At 41.6% G+C, this 19,362-nt stretch overlaps 1 protein-coding gene across 5 annotated transcripts in view; it reads left to right on the top strand.

Moving 5' to 3' along the window:
* The window catches only part of fig4a (FIG4 phosphoinositide 5-phosphatase a), a 106,931-nt gene that overhangs the window by 4,291 nt on the left and 83,278 nt on the right, over nucleotides 1-19,362 (top strand). For all 5 annotated transcript variants that reach the window (XM_048596818.1, XM_048596822.1, XM_048596821.1 and 2 more), the window contains 4 exons: nucleotides 2,778-2,915; nucleotides 7,584-7,682; nucleotides 8,261-8,384; nucleotides 14,041-14,197. In XM_048596818.1, coding sequence (XP_048452775.1) covers nucleotides 2,853-2,915; nucleotides 7,584-7,682; nucleotides 8,261-8,384; nucleotides 14,041-14,197 — 443 coding nt within the window. In that variant the 5' untranslated portion in view covers nucleotides 2,778-2,852. The remainder of the gene's footprint in view (nucleotides 1-2,777; nucleotides 2,916-7,583; nucleotides 7,683-8,260; nucleotides 8,385-14,040; nucleotides 14,198-19,362) is intronic.

The raw sequence follows: 19,362 nt of genomic DNA, 5'->3' as shown, positions 1-19,362 counted from the left end.
CCATATGACTCTTCTTCAGAACCAGTTTATACAGTTGGTTCAGTTCACTTGTGGTCAGTGGTAACTCCCAGGATGTGATAAGAAGGAAATCCAGAAAAGCTATTACTGTTGAACATCAAGGAGGGATAGTTGAATTATCCTGTTGGAGATGGTCATTGTCTGGCACATATGTTGTTTGACTGTTACTCGTCACTCATCAGCCCAAGCCTGTATGTCAAACGGGTCTTGATTCACATGGACACAGACTGCTTCAAAAACTTAGGAGCAGGGAATGGTGCTGAACAACATGCAATCATCAGCAAACTTCACCACCTCTGACTTTGATTCAAGATGTGGAGGATGCTGGTGTTGAACTGGGGTGGACAAAGTCTGAAGTCATGGGACACCAGGTTATAGTCCAACTGGTTTATTTGAAATCACAAGCTTTCATAACGCTGCTCCTTCATCAGGTGAAGTGACGTTTTAGTACCACCTGCCTACTTTATTGCATTTGCCTTCCCAATTACCTGCTGAACTTGGATGCTAGCCTCTTGTGATTCTTGCATGGAGACCTTTCTGTTAGAAACATTTTTGCAGTTTTCTGGAGTTGTAAATTTAACTTGCTTGTGGTTATCAGCATTAACATGCTATTTTGGAACTTGCTACCAACCTTTAGTATGTAACGTGTACAAGAATCATGACCCTTCAAGTTACTCTCTTTGTTTCCAACCATCTGCATTGCCCTAGTGCAGGATTATTATCTGACAGAAATTATTGTCAGGTATTAATTTTCTGAGAAATGGCCAATTGCATTGTATGAATAAAAAGTTAATTTCATGAGATACCAACAAGGTCAGTACTTAAAATGCCCATCACAAATTGACTGGGTAGGCAATGGTGATCGGCAGTTTGGAACTACTACAGTCGTCGTTGCCTAGATGCTCGCGCTCTCGTTAACGTTTACAGTTTTCAATGCTGCTGAAGAAATCTTGGTGACTTGCCCCAGTTTATCTATATAAATGGCACACATTGCTGCTGGTGTACGACAACGGATGTGTGGAGTGCTGCGATGGGTATCCTGTAGTGTTGGAGCTATGCTCATCCAGACAAATTGAGAGTTTTCGATTTATATAATGATTGAGAATGTCACGTCTTGTGGGGCAATCTAGAATGAGAGTTAGGCTTAGAATAAGGGACAGCAAATTTAAAACCGAGATGAGGAGAAATTACTTCTCTCAAAGGGTTGTGAATCTGTGGAATTCACTACTCCAGTGTTTTGGATGTCAGGACATTGAATAACTTCAAGGAGGAGATTAACAGATCTTTAATTAGTAATTGGTTGAAGAGTCATGGGAAGCAGGCAGGAAACTTGAGTTGAGGCCAAGCTGAGATCAGCCATGATCATATTGAATGCAGAGCAGGATCAAGATGCTGAATTGCGTACATTTGCTCCTAGTTCTTATGTTCCTGCCACCTGCACATTCTAAGTGGTGATAGGCTTGGAGAAGCTAGTTGAATTGCTTACTGACCAGCTTGTGTAATCACAAAATTTGTGTGGGCATTTCCTGAATAATGATAAACTTCAGGATGTTGTTGGTAATGCCTTTGAGTGGAATGAGGAAATGTTTATCACTTGGCCCATGCATAGGGCAGATTTGCAAGGTCCTATTAAAAATTGTTGACAGTTGTATTTGTACACAAAGTTGATTCTTGTGTAGAATCTTGTCTTAAAGAAGTTAATACTCTGCTACCATGGTGTGACAACCTCTAGTAGCCCATAATCCTATAGAGCCATACAGCACAGAAACAGACCCTTTGGTCCAACTCATCCATGCCGACCAAGTTTCCCAAACTAAACTCGTCCCACTCAGGTGCATTTGGCCCATATCTCTGTAAACCTGACCTATTCATGGACCTATCCAAATGTCTTTTAAATGTTGTAACTGTACCTGCATCTACCACTTCCTCTGGCAGTTTGTTCCACATACAAATCAAAGTTGCTCCTCAGCTCCCTTCTTAAATCTTTCTCTTCTCACCTTTAAAAAATATGCCCCTTCGTTTTGAACTCATCCACCCTGGGGAAAAGACCTTTTTTGCTATTCGTCCTATCTGTACCCCTCATGATTTTATAAACCTCTAAGGTCAGTCTCCAACATCCTACGCTCAGGTGAAAAACCTCCAGCCTATCATTATAATTCAAACCCTCTACTTACATTTCGGAGACCTTTGATTTTAATTCTATGACAACAGTTTGGGTATTTTGAATTTGGTGTCAAATTTAAAAAAAACTTGTGTACTAGTCATTACCAGATCCCTTCGGTCCAGTCCTGGTCTCACCTATGTGAGTGGTCCCAGATGAAAGAATATTGAAGAATTGATCAAGCAACTTGGGGTTCTCAATAAATTTCTATTCTTACAATACAAAACCTGGAGAGTATGTGAATGTCAAATCACTATGAACACTATCTCTCTTGTGTATTAATTAAACTATTAAATTTCACTAATTGAGTCAAGCCACTTCACATGGTGGCATGCTCTGCGAGTAAGACGTGCAGCCATCTGGTTTGGGCTCATGTAGGTTACTGGACTGGAGCAACTTTAGAATCCTTCAACACAGAAAATGTGTTTCAAATATATACACTTAGTTTCAATCTCCTGCTTTTACACTGTAATTTTTTTTTTCTTTTCAAGTATGCATTCAATTCCATTTAGAAGTTGCTGTTGACACTTTGTTATTAAACCTATAGAAAGTGATTTGTTGGACTATGAAATATTTTATTTTGTTTCTTTTGTTTTAGATACTGTGTGACCTCCAATGCGACCTAAGCAGATTGTGATGTTCTAACTTGTCAGAAGTCAATTTTGTTGTCGTCATGCCAACAGTGCGACCAGTCATTAGCTGTGTTCAGAAACTGGTCCTGTACGAAACTCGAGCTGTATGTTCAATTTTCACTATGTTTTGACAGTGGACTTTACAATTTTTATTGATTGCACCTAACCTTTCGTGTTCAGAGGGAATTAGTACAGATTGTTTATGATAACTAAGGGAAAATGAGTTGTTATGGCGAGAGGATATGAAGAGAATTCCAAAGAAAATTGCATTCTAATCCATATTTTCGTGTTTAAATTGTTTCTTTTTAATAAAAAGCATAATATTGCTCAACTCTCAATTGCACAGGCTGATCACAAGATCATTATTTCCAAAATCTTCTGAATTCCCTGCATTATATAGACATTGCAGATAAAGCTGACTCAAAGGATGTGGAGTTGAGCTGTCTGCTTCCAGGCAGCTATGGGGTAGACTAACTCTCCCAATACCAAAAATATTGCTGCACTTTTGACTACTATCCATATGGATCCTATCTGCCAGGAGAGGAATTGCTATGTGATGAGCCAACTGACAATCAATTGGACATTTGACCTAGAGTCCAGTAAGTCAGTAAATAGATACCAACACCTTTTGAATCTCTTTGGTGGGGGGTGGAGAAAAACACAAGTTGTAATTTTTTATCTTTCCTTTCATCTAACCAATCTAGTAAATCTTATCTGAACTACCTCCGACATATTTGCACCCTTGCTTAAACACTGCACTTTTGCTCTCCTGATTTGAGATGTAGTCTCACAAATGCCCTATATAATTGAAGCATAACATCCTTGCTTATGTTCAATTTCTATCATCATAAAGGATAACCTTTCATTAGCCCTCCTAGTAAGTAGGTACAGCTCATAACTAACTTTTTGTGACTCACGATAAATGAAGAATTAATTCCAGAAGCTGACAATCTCCCATGACGAGCTTGGAACCAATAAACCTTGGATAAATAGTCAGGGTTTCACAGCACAGAAAAAGTCTCTCTCGCTCTCTCTGTAATACTTTTAATTATATCCCACTTCCCTCTCCCTGATCTCTATACAAACATCGTCCTTTTAAAACCTCAGCTGTATCTTCCGACTGCACATATGCATTGCCATTTCAGTCCTTAATGGACCTTGCACTTTGGTTATTCAGCACTTTAGAGTAGATTTAATTCTGAGCTAGAATTCAGGGAGAGAGAAAGAGACATCGCCACCTCCGCCTCTCTCTATTTATTTCAGAGCCCCCTTCTCTTCCCCTCCCTCATTTCTGAAGAAGGGTCCAGACCCAAAACGTCAGCTTTACTGCTCCTCTGATGCTGCCTGGCCTGCTGTGTTTATCCAGCTCTGCACCTTGTTATTCTCAGAAGTAAAAGGCTTTCCAGCTTCAAACATTTTAACTGGAGCTGCTAGGGAAGACCCCTTCTCACCTCCTAATGGTTCAATTCCCCCAACCTCAGAACCAAGCCTTTCAACACCTGAGGTTCATTACTAAATGTAAAGAGGATGATGTGAAGTTCCTCACTACGTTTGAAAAATTAGGAAGAATTGTGGACCCTCATTATTCAGGGTCAGTTAAAAGGGAAGTCTCAAGATATTTTCATTCCACACTGATTATAGATTAATTTTGAACAGACAAAAAGTAGTTATCTATTGTAGATATGTGTTGTATCCTAGGGGCATGTTGCTGGGAGTTCCAGACTGCTTGAAAGGAACCATGCAGGTCTGCAAAACTAAATTGCCACTCCTGTCTCAAAACCTGAAAATGCACTTAGTGGATCAGAGGCTTCACAGCTAATTGATGATAGCTGTGAGATTGCCTCAGGCTGACCCTTTCAGAATTATCCCCAAAACTCCCACTGCCCTGGGAGTCTTCAACATTGACTGCGCAGCCCATGAATCCTTCTGGCATCCAGTCGAACATGGGCAGTGAGAACTCCGTCCTATTGATTACCATGTACTACCTGCTGTTAGCTAATAACTGTGGGCTCCTCCATGTTGATTGACACTTGGAGGAAGCTCTGAGGTTGGCATTGATGCCGAATGTACTCTGGGTGGTGGACTTCAATATCCACCACCAAGAGTAGCTTGGCAGCATCACTACTGATCGAGCTGGTTGGGACGTAAAGGACATTGCTGCTCGAGTGAGTCTACAGCAGGTATTGAGGAAACTAATGAAAGGGAAAAACATACTTGACTTCATCTTCACCAATCTGCTTGCTGCAAATGCATTATTAGTGGCAGTGGGTGGCCACACCACAGTCACATTGAGAATACTTTGCATCACATTGTGCAGCACTATCGCTGTGATTCAAGAAACAGTCAGAGGAACTGGATACTGTGAAGGCTATGGGCCCTGGTAATCATACTGAAGACTTGTTCTCCAGAACTTTCTGCACCTCTAGCCAAGTTATTTCAGGGCAGCTACAACGCTGGCATCTACCAACAATGTGAAAAATTGTATGTCCTGTATATATACACAAACACACCCCCACAACAGGACAAATCCAATCTGGCTAGTTTCCACCTCATCAGTCTACTGTCAATTATCAGTAAAGTGATACAAGGTGTTATCATCAGTCCTATCAAGGAGCACCTGCTTAGTAATAACCAACTCACTGACATCTGGTTTAGGTTCTGCCAGGGCCACTTAGCTCCTAACCTCTTTAGAGCTTTGTTTGAAATATGAACAAAAAGGCTGAATTCCAGAGGTGACTTAAGAATGACTGCCCTTGATGTCATGGCCATATTTGACTAAGTGAGTCAAATTAGGGAGTCCTGGTCAATATTGGGGAAGTTAGAATCATGCGCTATAACAACCCTGTTGTTTTGACATCATTCCATGATCTGCTTCAACATCTGTTCCTCTAGGCCTCCCAAGAGCCAGGAGATAATGTATAACCCCATCATAGTGATTGCACAATCTTATTCCTGAGTTCTACCTATACAGCCTTGCTGGATAAACCCTCCAAGATGTTGTCTGTTTGTGTGGCTGTAACATTCTCCATAATCAGTAATATAACTCCCCCACCCCTTTTCCATCCCCCTTTATGATGCCTGAAATATCGAAATCCGAGAATGTTGAACTGCCAGTCCTGCCCTTTTCTCAGCGAAGTTTCTGTATTGGCTATTCTGTATTGTAGTTCTGTGTACTAATCCAGGTTCTAAGCCCATCAGCACTACTTGTTCTACTTCTTGCATTAAAATAACTACACTTCAGACTGCCAGTCTTCATTAACTGGCCTTGCCTGTTTTGGCAATTAGACTTGACTTAACTCGCCCTTCTCCTCAATCACTGCACTTGCCATACTAGTTTAAACCTCTCAAGTGGCACTAGTAAACCTCTCTGCATGGGTAGTGGTGCCCCTCCTGTTTAGGTGCAACCCATCCTTCCTGTACAGGTCCTTGCTGCACTGGAAGGGATCCCAATAGTCCCGATATCTGAAGCCCTCCCTCCTACACCAGCTCTTCAGCCATTTATTCAACTGTATTATCTTCCTGTTTCTAGCCTCACTCGCACGTGGCACAGGGAGTAATCCTGAGATTATAGCCCTAGATGTCCTGCTTTTGAACTTTCTACCTAACTCCCTAAATTCCACTTGCAGAGCCTCCTATCTCTTCCTGTGTATGTCGTTAATGCCAATATAAGCCACCACCTCTGGCTGTTCACCCTCCCCTTTCAGAATATCCTGTGTCTACTTGGATTTACCATTCACCCTGGCACCAGGGAGGCTTCATAACATCCTGGACCCTTGCACCCACAGAAGTGCCTTTCATGTACCCCCTGTCCCTACCACTTGTCCACAATTTGATCCTCCCTGCTGTACATCAGGGCCAGTCGTGGTGCCATTGATCTGGCTTTGCTGTTGCTCTCTCCTGAAAGGCCATTCTCCCACTATACCCGGCCAAACAGTATCCAAAGTGGTGTGTTTGTTTGACTGGGGAATAGCCACAGTGGTCTCCTGCTCTGCCTGTCTGCCCCTGTTGATCACCCATCTGTGCGGCTGAACCTTTGATGTAACCATGTGCCTGAAACTCATATCTTTAAAAGTTTCAGCTTTCCATTATCTTTGCAGCAGCAGTGTGTACCATCAACAAGATGCGCTGTTTAAATTCATCAAGGCCCCTTAGACAACAATTTCCAACCCATTTCCATCTAGAAGGACAAAGTCAGCAGATACATGGGGACACCACCACCTGCAAGTTCCCTTCCAAGTCACTCACCATTCTGACTTGGAAATATATTGTCAGTGGCACTGCATCAAAATCCTCCAGCTCCCTCTCTAAAGGCATTGTGGGTCTATCCATATGAAATGAACTGTAGCAGTAGAAGAAGGCAGCTCACTGCCGCCTCCTTGAGCAGCTTGAGATGAATAATAAATGGCTTAACCAGTGACTCCCATATCCCATAAGTGAATAAATGAAAAAAATCTTTTAAGTCTGAATTGTAAAAATATTCTTTCTTGGATGGTAGAATTCGGTTTAGTGTGGCTAGAGCTTTGTTAGTTGAATCCTGAGAGCATAATACTAACCTGCCAACAATTAACATAGGTTTGTGGAGTAACAAGGGTATAATTCTTCATGGGGAAATAACATGAAAGGTTGATCTTGGAAAACACAGAACATTCAGTAAGGACAAATGCAGTTTTGTCTTAAAATATTGAGAAATTTGAAGACAAAGCAACTGTGTTTTGGAATAAAAAATATGTATTGATGAATATATATTTGTTACTGTTTATTTTTTTTCTTAGAGATACTTCCTGGTCGGAAGCAATCATGCAGAAACCAAATTCAGAGTTCTGAAAATAGATCGTACAGAACCTAAGGACTTGGTGGTTATTGATGACCGTGTAAGTGCCATCAGAAGTCTTGTGAATGGTTTTGTTTCATTATGCTATGTTGTTGAAACATTTATATACTTCTCAGTAGAATACAATTGCATATACTTGTCTCAGTTATGTAGAGTTCAAAACACAACTAATTTCATCTTCTCATGTAGTCTAGCAACATTACAATAATTCCGCACTACTGTGTCCACCACTATGGGGAATGAGCAATTTTGCTCACTGGATTTGTCATTACTTCTACGTACTTTCTCAAAAACCCTCAGTAAGTCAGTCAGCATCTGTTTAGAGAATGAACGTTTGCAAATATGATTTGATTATTTCAGATTGGTGTAGATCTGAAACGTTAACTTAAGAATTCTTTTGACAAATGTTGATTGTTATGATCTTACTGGGGCAATTTGTGAAAAGAAATTTGAACTCTGCAGTTATTAAATGAAATAATTATGCCGTAAGGTTTCTCATTTCAAATAAGTAAATTGAATATAAGCCTTACAAGTTTTAAAATTTTGTTGTTGATCCCAATTTTTTTGAATTTGTACTCCAATTCCAAAATACTTGTACTTTGTTTTGTTTTGATTTAGCATGTATACAATCAACAAGAAGTTCAGGAACTTTTGAGTCGTCTTGACATGGGAAATCGATCGAAAATGGGGCAGAAGGGATTATCTGGCCTTTCACGTGCTGTATCTGCTTTTGGCATTGTTGGTAAGAAATTGCAAAGAGCCATCAAAGTTTATCCCATTTTTCAAGAGTTTACCTTGTAGTGTATTAACTGTACAACTGTTACATTACACTTAGTGCTGCAGACCGATACTTGTGCTGGATACCATCTTTGCCTTGCAAAGAAATATTTTGGGATGAAGACTCTTATGTCTGTGGCCTGTAACATTGCACTTGATATGCAAACCCTTACATTAAAACCTGAGTGCCATAGATTTCCTTACCATAAAACAGTAGCAAATCGTTGATGTTGCGGATAAACCAGAGATCGAGCATGAACAGAAAGCTATTTTCAAAATTCTGAGTATGCTAATTGGAACCTGTTCTGAGAAACCTGAAGCTTAAAAGATGGAATTACACAAAACAAATCCCACCATCCCCTCCTTAAATCTGCTAGATGGTCAATTGTATCTCCAGAACACAGCAGTAAAAGAAAGGTAAAGTCACCATGGATTCAGAGAACCAGAAGGCTGCTCCCCCATTAAAGCTCACAGATGGGAAGTTTAACCTGAGAGTCACTGCACCTCAGGTGAGGAGTAAGGTTGAGAAGGCGGGAGCTTCATGATAACTTCAGCCACGTGTTCGTTCAGAAAGTAAGGAGACATGGGATTCAGGGAAATTTGGCTGTCTGGATACAGAATTGGCTGTCCAATAGAAGACAGAGGGTGGTAGTAGATGGAAAATATTCAGCGTGGAGCTCGGTGACCAGTGGTGTTGCGCAGGGATCTGTTCTGGAACCTCTGCTCTTTATGATCTTTATAAATGACTTGGATGAGGAAGTGGAAAGGTGGGTTAGTAAGTTTGCTGGTGACACGAAGGTCGGTGGAGGTGTGGATAGCATAGAGGGCTGTTGTAGTTTGCAGCGGGACGTTGACAGGATGCAGAGCTGGGCAAAGAAGTGACAGATGAAATTCAACCTGGAAAAGTGTGAAGTGATTCATTTTGGAAGGTCAAAATTGAATGCAGAATACAGGGTTAATGGCAGGATTCTTGACAGTGTGGAGGAACAGAGGGATCTTGGTGTCCACATCCATAGATCCCTCAAAGTTGCCACCCAAGTTGATAGGGTTGTTAAGAAGGTGTATGGTGTGTTGTCTTTCATTGGCAATTGAGTTTAAGAGCCACAAGGTTATGCTGCAGCTCTATAAAACCCTGGTTAGACCAGACTTGGAATATTGTGTTCTGTCCTGGTCGCCTCATTTATAGGAAGAATGTGGAAGCTTTAGAGAGGGTGCAGAGGAGATTTACAGGAGGTCTGCACTGGAGGCCCGGTCTTGTGAGGAAAGGTTGAGGGGGCTAGGGCTTTTCTCATTGGAGCGAAGAAGGATGAGAGGTGACTTGATAGAGGTGTACATGATGATGAGAGGCATAGATAGAGTGGATAGCCAGAGACTTTTTCCCAGGGCGGAAATGACTATCACGAGGGGGCATAATTTTAGATTGATTGGAGGAAGGTATAGGGGAGATGTCAGAGGTAGATTCTTTACACAGAGGGTGGTGGGTGCATAGAATGCACTGCCGGCAGTGGTAGTAGGGTCACATACATTCGGGACATTTAAGTGACTCTTGGATAGGCACGTGGATGATAGTAAAATGAAGGATATGCAGGTTAGTTTTGATCTTAGAGTAGGATGATAGGTTGGCACGACATTGTGGGCCGAAGGGCCTGTACTGTTCTGTGTTCTAACTGAGACCTTCTCTTCCCCCCCTCCCCCACATCAAGTGCAGCTAATTGTATAGAGGGTTACGTACTAACATGGATAAAAGATTGAATCATTGATTGACTGGCAGAAAACACAAATATACGTAAATGGATCTTTATTTGAATGGCGGAATGGAATGACTGGAATCCTACAGGGGCCTATGCCGTGGCCTCAATATTTTACAATTTACATCAATTACTTAGATGAGGGGAGCAAAGGTGTCGTATCTAAATTCACAAACAACAACAAATTAAGTAGGAAAATATGTTATGATGAAGATAGGATTTATGGACATCTACAGAGGCAAAAAGTGATTAGGGATAGTCAGCATGGTTTTGTGCGAGCAAAATTGTAACTGACAAATTTGATTGTGTTTTTTTGAGGAAGTTAGAAAAAAAATTGATTACCACTCTGCCCTCATCAATGATTACTTGGACTTTACTGAAGCCTTTGGCAAGGTTCCGCATGGTAAACTAATTAGTAATGTTAGATCAAATGCGATTCAGGGTGAGCTTGCCAATTGGATAAATAATTGGCTTAACAGCCCGAGACAGTGGTGGTAGAGGGTTGCTTTTGACTGGAGGCCGGTCACCATCGATGTTCCACAGTGATGAGTTCTGGGTCCTTTTTTTTTTCTTGTTTGTCATTTATATAAATGATTTGAATAAGAATATAGAAGGCATGATCAGTAAGTCTGCGGTTGACGCCAAAATTGGTTGCATGGTACACAGTGAAGAAGATTTTCTAAGAGTACAAAGTGATCTTGATCAAATGGGTCAATGGGCCGAAAAATGACAGATGGAGTTCAATCTGGATAAATGCAAGGTATTTCTTTTGTTACAACAAACAAGGGTAGGGCTTATACAATTAATGGTAGGGCCTTGGGTAATGTTGCAGAGCAGAAGGACCTAGGAGTGCAGGTACATAATTCTTTGAAGTTTGCATCGTAGGATGGTTAAAAAAGGTGTTTGTCACTCTTGCCTTAATTACTCAGTCCTTTGAGTATAGGAGTTGGGAAGTCATGTTGAGGTTGTACAGAATGTTAGTGAGGCCTCTTCTGGAATACAGTGTCCAATTCTGGATGACTAGTTATAGGAAGGATATTATTAAGCTGGACAGTGTTCAGAAGAGATTTACCAGGAGCTTGCTGAGTATGGAAGGTTTGAGTTTATAAAGAAAGGCTGGGACTTTTTTCACTGTGGCGTAGGAGGTTGAGAAACAACTTTATAGAATTTATAAAATAATGAGGGGTATATTTGGAGTTATTGGTAGTTGTCTTTTCCCTAGGATGGGAGATTTCAAGAGCAGGAGACACATTTTTAAGATGAGAGGAGAGAGATTTAAAAGAGACATGAGGGGCAGTTTTTTTACACGGGGTGGTTTGTGTGTGGAATAAACTTATTGAGAAAGGGGTAAATGCGGTACAATTGCATCGTTTAAAAGTCACTTGGATAAGTTGATGAATAGAAAAGGTTGGAATTGGCCAGGAGCAGGCTGGTGGGACTAGTTTAGTTTGGGATTTTGTTCGGCATGGACTAATTAGACCAAAGGTTCTGTTTCCGTGCTGTATGCCTCTATGACATAAATATGTTGCAGGCAGGTCCAGATAGGTTGAGTGAGTGAGTAAAATCTAAGAAATTGTGAATTGTCCACTTTGGCACGAAGAGTAAAAAAAGTAAAGTCTCATTTTAATAGAGAACATCTGCAAAATTCTGAGGTGTGGAGTGATTTAGAATGTTAGAGCTTAAGTCACAACACGTTAGTGTACAGATACAGCATACAATTAAGAAGGTTAAAGACAGGCTATCCTTTATTATGGGGGGAACTGAATGTAAAAGTAAGGATGTAACTCTTTAGTTAAGAATATTGATGAGGGCACCCCTCGAATATTTTGTGTGTTTCATGTCCTTATATAAGGAAGGTTGTAAATGCAATGGAGGTAATGCAGAGAAGATTTCCTAATTCAATGCCTGAAATGTGTGTTGACTTATGACGATAAGTTGGACAGTGTTGGTTTGTTTCTACTGGAGTTTAGGTGACTTGATTGAAATGTATCAGATCCTGAATGGACTTGACTAAGTAGTAATGGAAAGGATATTTCCTCTTATGAGTCAGTCCAGAACTAGAGAGCACAGTTTTAAATAAACAGATTAGGAGTTGTATTTTTTTTACCTTGAGGGTTGTGTGGCTTTTGAAATTCTGATCACCGCGTAACGGATCGTTTACAAAACTTGTCAGAGCTAGCTTTTCATAGTGTAGTCATTGCCTGAGTGATACTGTCTAATTATTTGACACACCATGCTATGTTTCCTCTCCTGAATATAGTAAGCCATATTGCCAATAAAAACAAAATGGTCCAGAATCTGTATAGTTCTGAAGATGACTCTTACAGGACTCGAAGCATTAACTCTTTTTCTCTCTCCACAGTTGCTGCTGGACCTAAGTTCCTTCAGCAATTAATCTTTGTATTTCATGTCCTCGTATCTATAGTATTTTACTTTTGGTTAAACCGCAGTGCTATCCTTGGTGCTGTGTTTCTTTTCTTTGTCTGATGCCTACACACCAAGCTCCAAACGCAAGTTAATAGCTTTAACATCACATGAATAGGAGGATGCCATTCAGCCCTTCAGAATATCTTTGCCTGTCCTCCCACATTCGGTCATATCTTAGTCGATCTGACCTTTGTTAAAATTTCATTTAAACGCCTTTGATCCATAAGCCTCAATATCCTTACATTGCAAAAATCTGTCAGTCTTCAACTTGAGAATTTCACTTGACCCTACACTCTCAGCCTTTTGAGGAGGAGGGTGAAAAATGGTGTGTCCACCTGATTTCACACAATTTTTTTTTAAGTTTGTGCTCAATTATTCTGGATTCCTGCGTTCAGAGTAGTAACTAACTACCCAAGCAAATTGTTGTGTTATTTTAAACATTAGCTTACTCCTCAGCCTCTAAGCTCTGGAAACTACAGGTCTGTTTTGTGCATTATGTCTTCATAAGTTAACCCTTCATGACCTACCTTAGCTTTATTCAATATGTACTACGCCACCTGTAAGGCCAGTAATCCCTTATTGAGATGTTGTGTCCAAAAACTCAACAAAGCACTTCAGAGTCTGTGTAACTAATACATAATTATTAACATCATTTCCTTTTAAATAAAGGCAAGTGTCTAATTAATGTTTTTTGTACCTATCCATTAGTTTTTAGTGATTTGTGCACAATGACACTCCAATCTCTGTGTTCCTCCGTAGTTTACTTCTCAGCATTAAAGAATTAGTCCCGTCTGTCATTCCTGGGTCCTGCCATCTTACATTCCCACATTGAAGTCTATTTGCTATAGATTTTCAATTCTTTTGATTTGTTTGCCCATTTGAAAATTCCCACACGCTCCTGAACAACTTACCGTGCTTTCTGACATTGTATCATCTGCAAACCTGGAGAAACAACCTTCTATTTCTTCATCCAAAACATTTGATTTGGATGCTGAAAATCTGAAGTCCAAGAACAGATCCCTGGGAACTTCTTACATCTCACCAATTAGTGCATGTTCCCTTATCCCTACTCCGTCTCCTACCACCGATTTAATTTCTAGCCTATTTAATAAATTTACTTTCAAATCTGAGCATTTCCTTTAATTTTCTTTTCACATTTTTAACTCCTACCCTTCACTGCCAATCGCAGGGTTAATAAGGCTAGCTGTTATGTGTATGACTGCCCCGGTTGAAAGCGATACCTTGGTAGAAATGAGAGAGTGAATATGTAATCTTCCTCCTGTATTGTTCAATTTAGTGCCACAATTTCCCTCCACTGAGCCATCAAGAATTTTGTTTAAACTAAGATGCAGTAAATTTGTCTGTTATTGTACGTGGTTTGATTTTTGTTAGAATACAAAGTTCCAATATTGTTGAAGGCTAACAATTTATATTTATCTCATACAGGATTTGTCAGATTTTTAGAAGGATACTACATTGTACTAATAACTAAACGAAGAAAAGTTGCAGATATTGGTGGCCATTCAATTTATAAAATAGAAGACACCAACATGGTCTACATCCCAAATGACTCGGTTAAAATTGCCCATCCAGATGAAACAAAGTAAGTGAGCACCGAACAATTTAAACAGATCGAGGACAGTCCTGCAATAAACTAATGCTGATTTGGATAACTTAAAACCCTGTATACTACTTTTACCAAGACTACTGTTTTCACAGCTTTTAGCTCTTGTTTGATTGACATCCTTCCATATGTACGTGACGATGAGTGTAGCTCAGAACCTTAGTGAGGTCAGATGGGATCACCTGCCATACTGTTTCTGATTGCAGAACAAGCCAATTCTGGAAATGTGAAGTCTGCCACAGGGTGAAATGCCTGAAAACAGACATACTGCTTTGGACACTCTTGAGCGGAATGGTCTCTCAGGGGAAGGCAACAATAGCCAAAATACTTGCACCATGGTTGGCAGTGCTGCACAGAGGAGGATTAAAAAGTGTGGGAATGCAATAATTATGGAGGATTCAATTATAAAAAGAATAGACAGGCATTTCTGTGGCCGCAAATGAGACACCAGGATAGGGTGCTTCAGGGTACCTACATGATGTTCTGGAGGGGGAGTTTGAACAGCCAGTGGTCATGGTACAACATAGATAAACATAGGGAAGAGGTCTTAAAAGCACAATACAGGAAGTTAGGAAGTAAGTTGAAAAGCAGGACCTCAAAGGAGGTGACATTAGGATTATTACCATTGCCAAGTGCTAGTCAGAATAGAAATAGCAGGGTCTATCAGATGAACATGTGTCTGAAGAAATGGTTCAAGAGAGGCGGTTTCAGATTTCTGGGTCATTGAGACCAGTTCTGGGGAAGGTGTGGCCAGTACAAACTGAATGGGTTACACCTGGGCAAGACTAGGACTAATGTCCTAGAGCACATTTGCTGGAATGACTGGGGAGATTTTAAACTAAAATGCCAGGGGGAGGGAACCTATGCAAGGAGCCAGAAGAAGGAGAATTAAGGACAAGGACAAATACAGAGAAGGGAATAAGGAAAGTGATAGGTAGAATAAACCATTTGGGACTGAGATGAAAAGAAATTTCTTCACCCAGAAACTGGTGAGCCTGTGGAATTCACTACTACTGAAAACAGTCGAGATGAAAACATGGTATGATTTGTAGCTAAAGGGATCAAAGGGAAAAGTGGTAACCGGCTGTTGAGATGGATTATCAGCCATGATCATAATGAATGGCGGAGCATGTTGGAAGAGCCAAATGGCCTACTCCAGTTCCTATGTTGTGTTTCTATGACAACATGTTAATTTCTCCCTTCCCAGTGGTGCAGGATGATCTTTTCTTTGGCATCGTCTTTGAGATCTTTGCTGATCTGACATTTGCTTTTGGAGTTTCCAAAACCACTTGTCATCATGGTGACAAATTCTTGCTCACAGTTAGTGTTGTCATTTGTAACCACTGTCAGCCAAAGATCCCACTTGTTGTAATTGATGTTATGGAGCTTTCATATCTTTTGACAGGATCCATGAATTGGAGCTTTGAGTGCATTGCTGGTCTCTTTTGACCTTGGCTGTCTCCTCTATAGCATATCCTATAGGATGCAGCTATCTACCATCCTGCTCAAGTACCCAATCCAATAAAATTGTCATAACTTGATTGGTGCTAGCATGCTCGGCATGTTTGCCCTAGAAAGTACTATTTCACTGGTGATTTTGTTTTCATATGATGCCAAGAATATATCATTAAACGCCAGCGATGGAGGTTATTGAGCTTTTTTTGTTCGGCTTTGCTCCATATATCAACTTGCTGCAGATATGGGCCCTCTAGATAGCATCTTGGCCCTGCGTATCAGTTTGTTCTCCATGCCTGTTTTGTCAGTTGCGTGAGGACAGATGATCCATGAATCTTTGGTGCTGGCCTTCTATTTGGGTAACTAGTACAGCATAATCAACATTCAAAAGTTCTTTGATCAGAATGTGCTACACTTTTTTCTCTTGGTTTTCAGTCTTAATAGAATCATAGAATCCCTACAGTGTAGAAGCAGGTTGTTGGCCTATCAAGTCCACACCAACCCTCGAAGAGCACCCCAGTCAGGCCTATGCCCCTACCCTATCCCTGTAAGCCTGTATTTCCTATGGCTATGGGCAAGTTAGCACCTAACCTGCACATCTTTGGACTGTGGGAGGAAACCAGAGCACCCGGAGGAAACTCGTGCAGACATGAGGTGAATGTGCAAATTCCACACAGAATGTCAGCAGAAGCTAGAGTCAAACCCGGTCCTTAGCCCTGGGAGGCAACAGCGCTAACGATTGTGCTATCGTGCTGCCCAATAGATTGAGATGTTTCCCAACTGATGAAACGTTCCTTCCATGTCAGCAGGAAAAGCATAATATTGTTTGGATAACAGACTGGAAAACACAGCAACATATTAACAACTTTCTTATGACAAAGCCCATCTGTCAAATGGCAAGCTTTGAATAACCATACTGAGAATGAACTTTTCTAAACAGTTTCAGGACAGATGAGGGCCTCTGAGCAGCCAATATTCATCATTAGGGTCTACATACAAACATATTATGCATTTGTAGAAAGACATAAACAATGCTGCACATTACTGAAGAGTGTCCCGTCTACAAAGTAAGAGGCAGGCTAATCAACATAAACTTGGCAAGTAAGAAGACCTGTCTCTTGGCTTCAGGGATTTCTACTTGCTGAATAAAAATAAACAGAGAATGATACAAAACAGTTTGGGGGCACGAACGCAACCCTGTTTCACCTATTGTTAATCACAAAACTGTCAGAAATTTGAACTGAATGGTGCCATGCATGTTATCGTGGAAGGACTAATTGAAACGGTGAAGCTTGAAATGTCAACCACTTAAGCCTAGTATCTAGTAGAGAGCTGATCTGTTGAATGACAAATTATTTTGTGAGTTCATTAAAAGGAAATTACTGTGGTTTCTGCTCTTTGCACTACTCTGGAAGGTTACATTGGGAGAAGATCGTGTCTTTTATGGATCTGCTGCTGTGAAGCCATATTGTGTCTCCAGGTACATTCTGTTGGCTAGTCAGGGGAACCTCTTTGAAATGACTGTGACAAAGATCGTCCTCATGACACTGAGGAGTGAGATGCGCAATACCTTACAATAAAATGCTGTCTCTACTATCTGCCGCAGAAGTTCACGTCCTCCATTCTTAGTCTACGTACCACCCCATGCAGATGTGAAGAATGCCCTAGACAAAATTTACACCGGCACAAATGCTCTGGAGACGAAATTTCCTGAGGCCTTATTCAACCGGCGACTCAACCAAGCTAACCTTGAGCGTGCTGCCAAAGTACCACCAAAACATTTTCCCCATGAGAGGACTGAACACCCTGCACCACAGCTACGTAACCATCGAAGACGCCTACTGCTCCATCCCCCGTCCACACTTTGGAAAATCAGATCACAACACAGTGTTCCTCCTCCCAGCTTACAAGCAGAAGCTGAAACTGGAGGATCCTTCACAGAAGGAAATACAGTGCTGGTCCGAGGCAGCAGAAGCGTGTCTCCAGGACTGCTTGGGATCGGTGGACTTGACCGTATTCAAGTACTCAGCAGAGAACCTGGACGAGTACACTATCACGGACTTTATCAGTAAACACGTGGAGGACTGTGTACCAAAGAAGTCAATTCGGGTGTTCCCCAACCAGAAACCTTGGCTGAACTGGGAAATCCACTCCCTCCTGAAGACCAACTGTGCAGCATTCAAGTCGGACAGCCCAGATCTGTACTGACCTCCTGTAACGCCATCAGAGATGCCAGGAGGCAGTACCGGATCAAGTTAGAGGCCCAAAGCAGCCATACAGACACCTGCCGCCTGTGGCAAGGCCTAAACAACATAATGGGATACAAAATGAAGCAGAGCAAGATAGCAAACAAAGACACATTCCTCCCTGATGTGGTCAGCGTTTTCTATACTTAGTTCGAGCAGAATGCCAGCGGTGCTGTTTCACCTGCCTTGATAGCCCTGGACGCACCTGTGCTCTCTGTCACCGCTGCAGATGTCAGATCGGTCTTCCTGAGAATCACCCAAGGAAAGCATCCGGGTCCAGACAGAAACCCTGGTGTGCAGTTAAATCCTGTGCAGAAATGCTGGCGGATGTATTCACTGACATCTTCAACCTCTCTCTTCTACAAGCTGAAGCCCCCTCCCGCTTCAAGTAGACTACCATCATCTCAGTGCCTAAGAAAGCACATGCAACATACCTTAATGACTACCGCCCAGTGGCTCTGACCTCCATAACCATGAAGTGCTTCGAGAGGCTGGTCATGGCCCACATTGACTCTAGCCTCCCAGCCTGCCTTGATCCCCTGCAATTTGCCTACCAACATAACAAGTCCACAGCGGATGCCATTCCATAGGCCTGTACACATCCCTGGAATATTTGGACAACAAGGGCACCTATGTCAAACTCCCACTCATCGACTACAGCTCCACCTCCAATACCATTATCCCCTCCAGACTGATCTCAAAACTCCGAGACCTAGGTCTTGGCTCCACCCTCTGCAACTGGATCCTCAGCTTCCTGACCCAATCAGTGAAGATAGATAATTGCACCTCCTCCACGATAACACTCCACAGTGGATCCCCCACAACCAAGGATGCATTATCAGTCCCCTGCTGTACTCCCTGTACACCCACAACTGTGTAGCCAAATTACAAACAAACACCATCTACAACGTTGCTGACGACGCCACCGCAGTAGGCTGGCTATCAAACAAAGATGAGTCAGAATATAGAAAGGAGATAGAGAGTTTGGTGATGTGGTGCAATGATAACAACCTTTCTCTTAATGTCGGCAAAACAAAAAGATCGTTGACTTCAGAAGGAAAGGAGGAAAACGCACCTCCATCTACATCAACGAAGCAGAGGTTGAGAGAGTTGAGACCATCAAGTTCCTACGAGTGACAATAACCAACAACCTGTCCCAGACTTTCCACGTAGATGCAGCGGTCAAGAAGGCGTAACAATGCTGCCTCTTCATCAGGCAGTTCAGGAAAATTGGCACGTCCATAAGGACCCTCACCAACTTTTACAGATGCACCATAGTAAGTCTGGGCATGTAATAGTCTGGTATGGCAACTGCTCTGCTCAGGACCGTAAGAAACTACAGAAGATTGTGCGCACAGCCCAGACCATCACGGAAGCCAGCCTCCCATCCACTGACTCAATTTACACCTCTCGTTGCAGCTGAAAGGCTACCAGTGTCATCAA

The sequence above is a fragment of the Rhincodon typus genome, chromosome 5 (genome assembly GCF_021869965.1).
Source record: "Rhincodon typus isolate 14 chromosome 5, sRhiTyp1.1, whole genome shotgun sequence".
In the NCBI taxonomy this organism is placed as follows: Eukaryota; Metazoa; Chordata; class Chondrichthyes; order Orectolobiformes; family Rhincodontidae; genus Rhincodon; species Rhincodon typus.
Note: the sequence above shows the minus strand (reverse complement) of the source record. Positions and strands in the feature narration are given on the sequence as shown.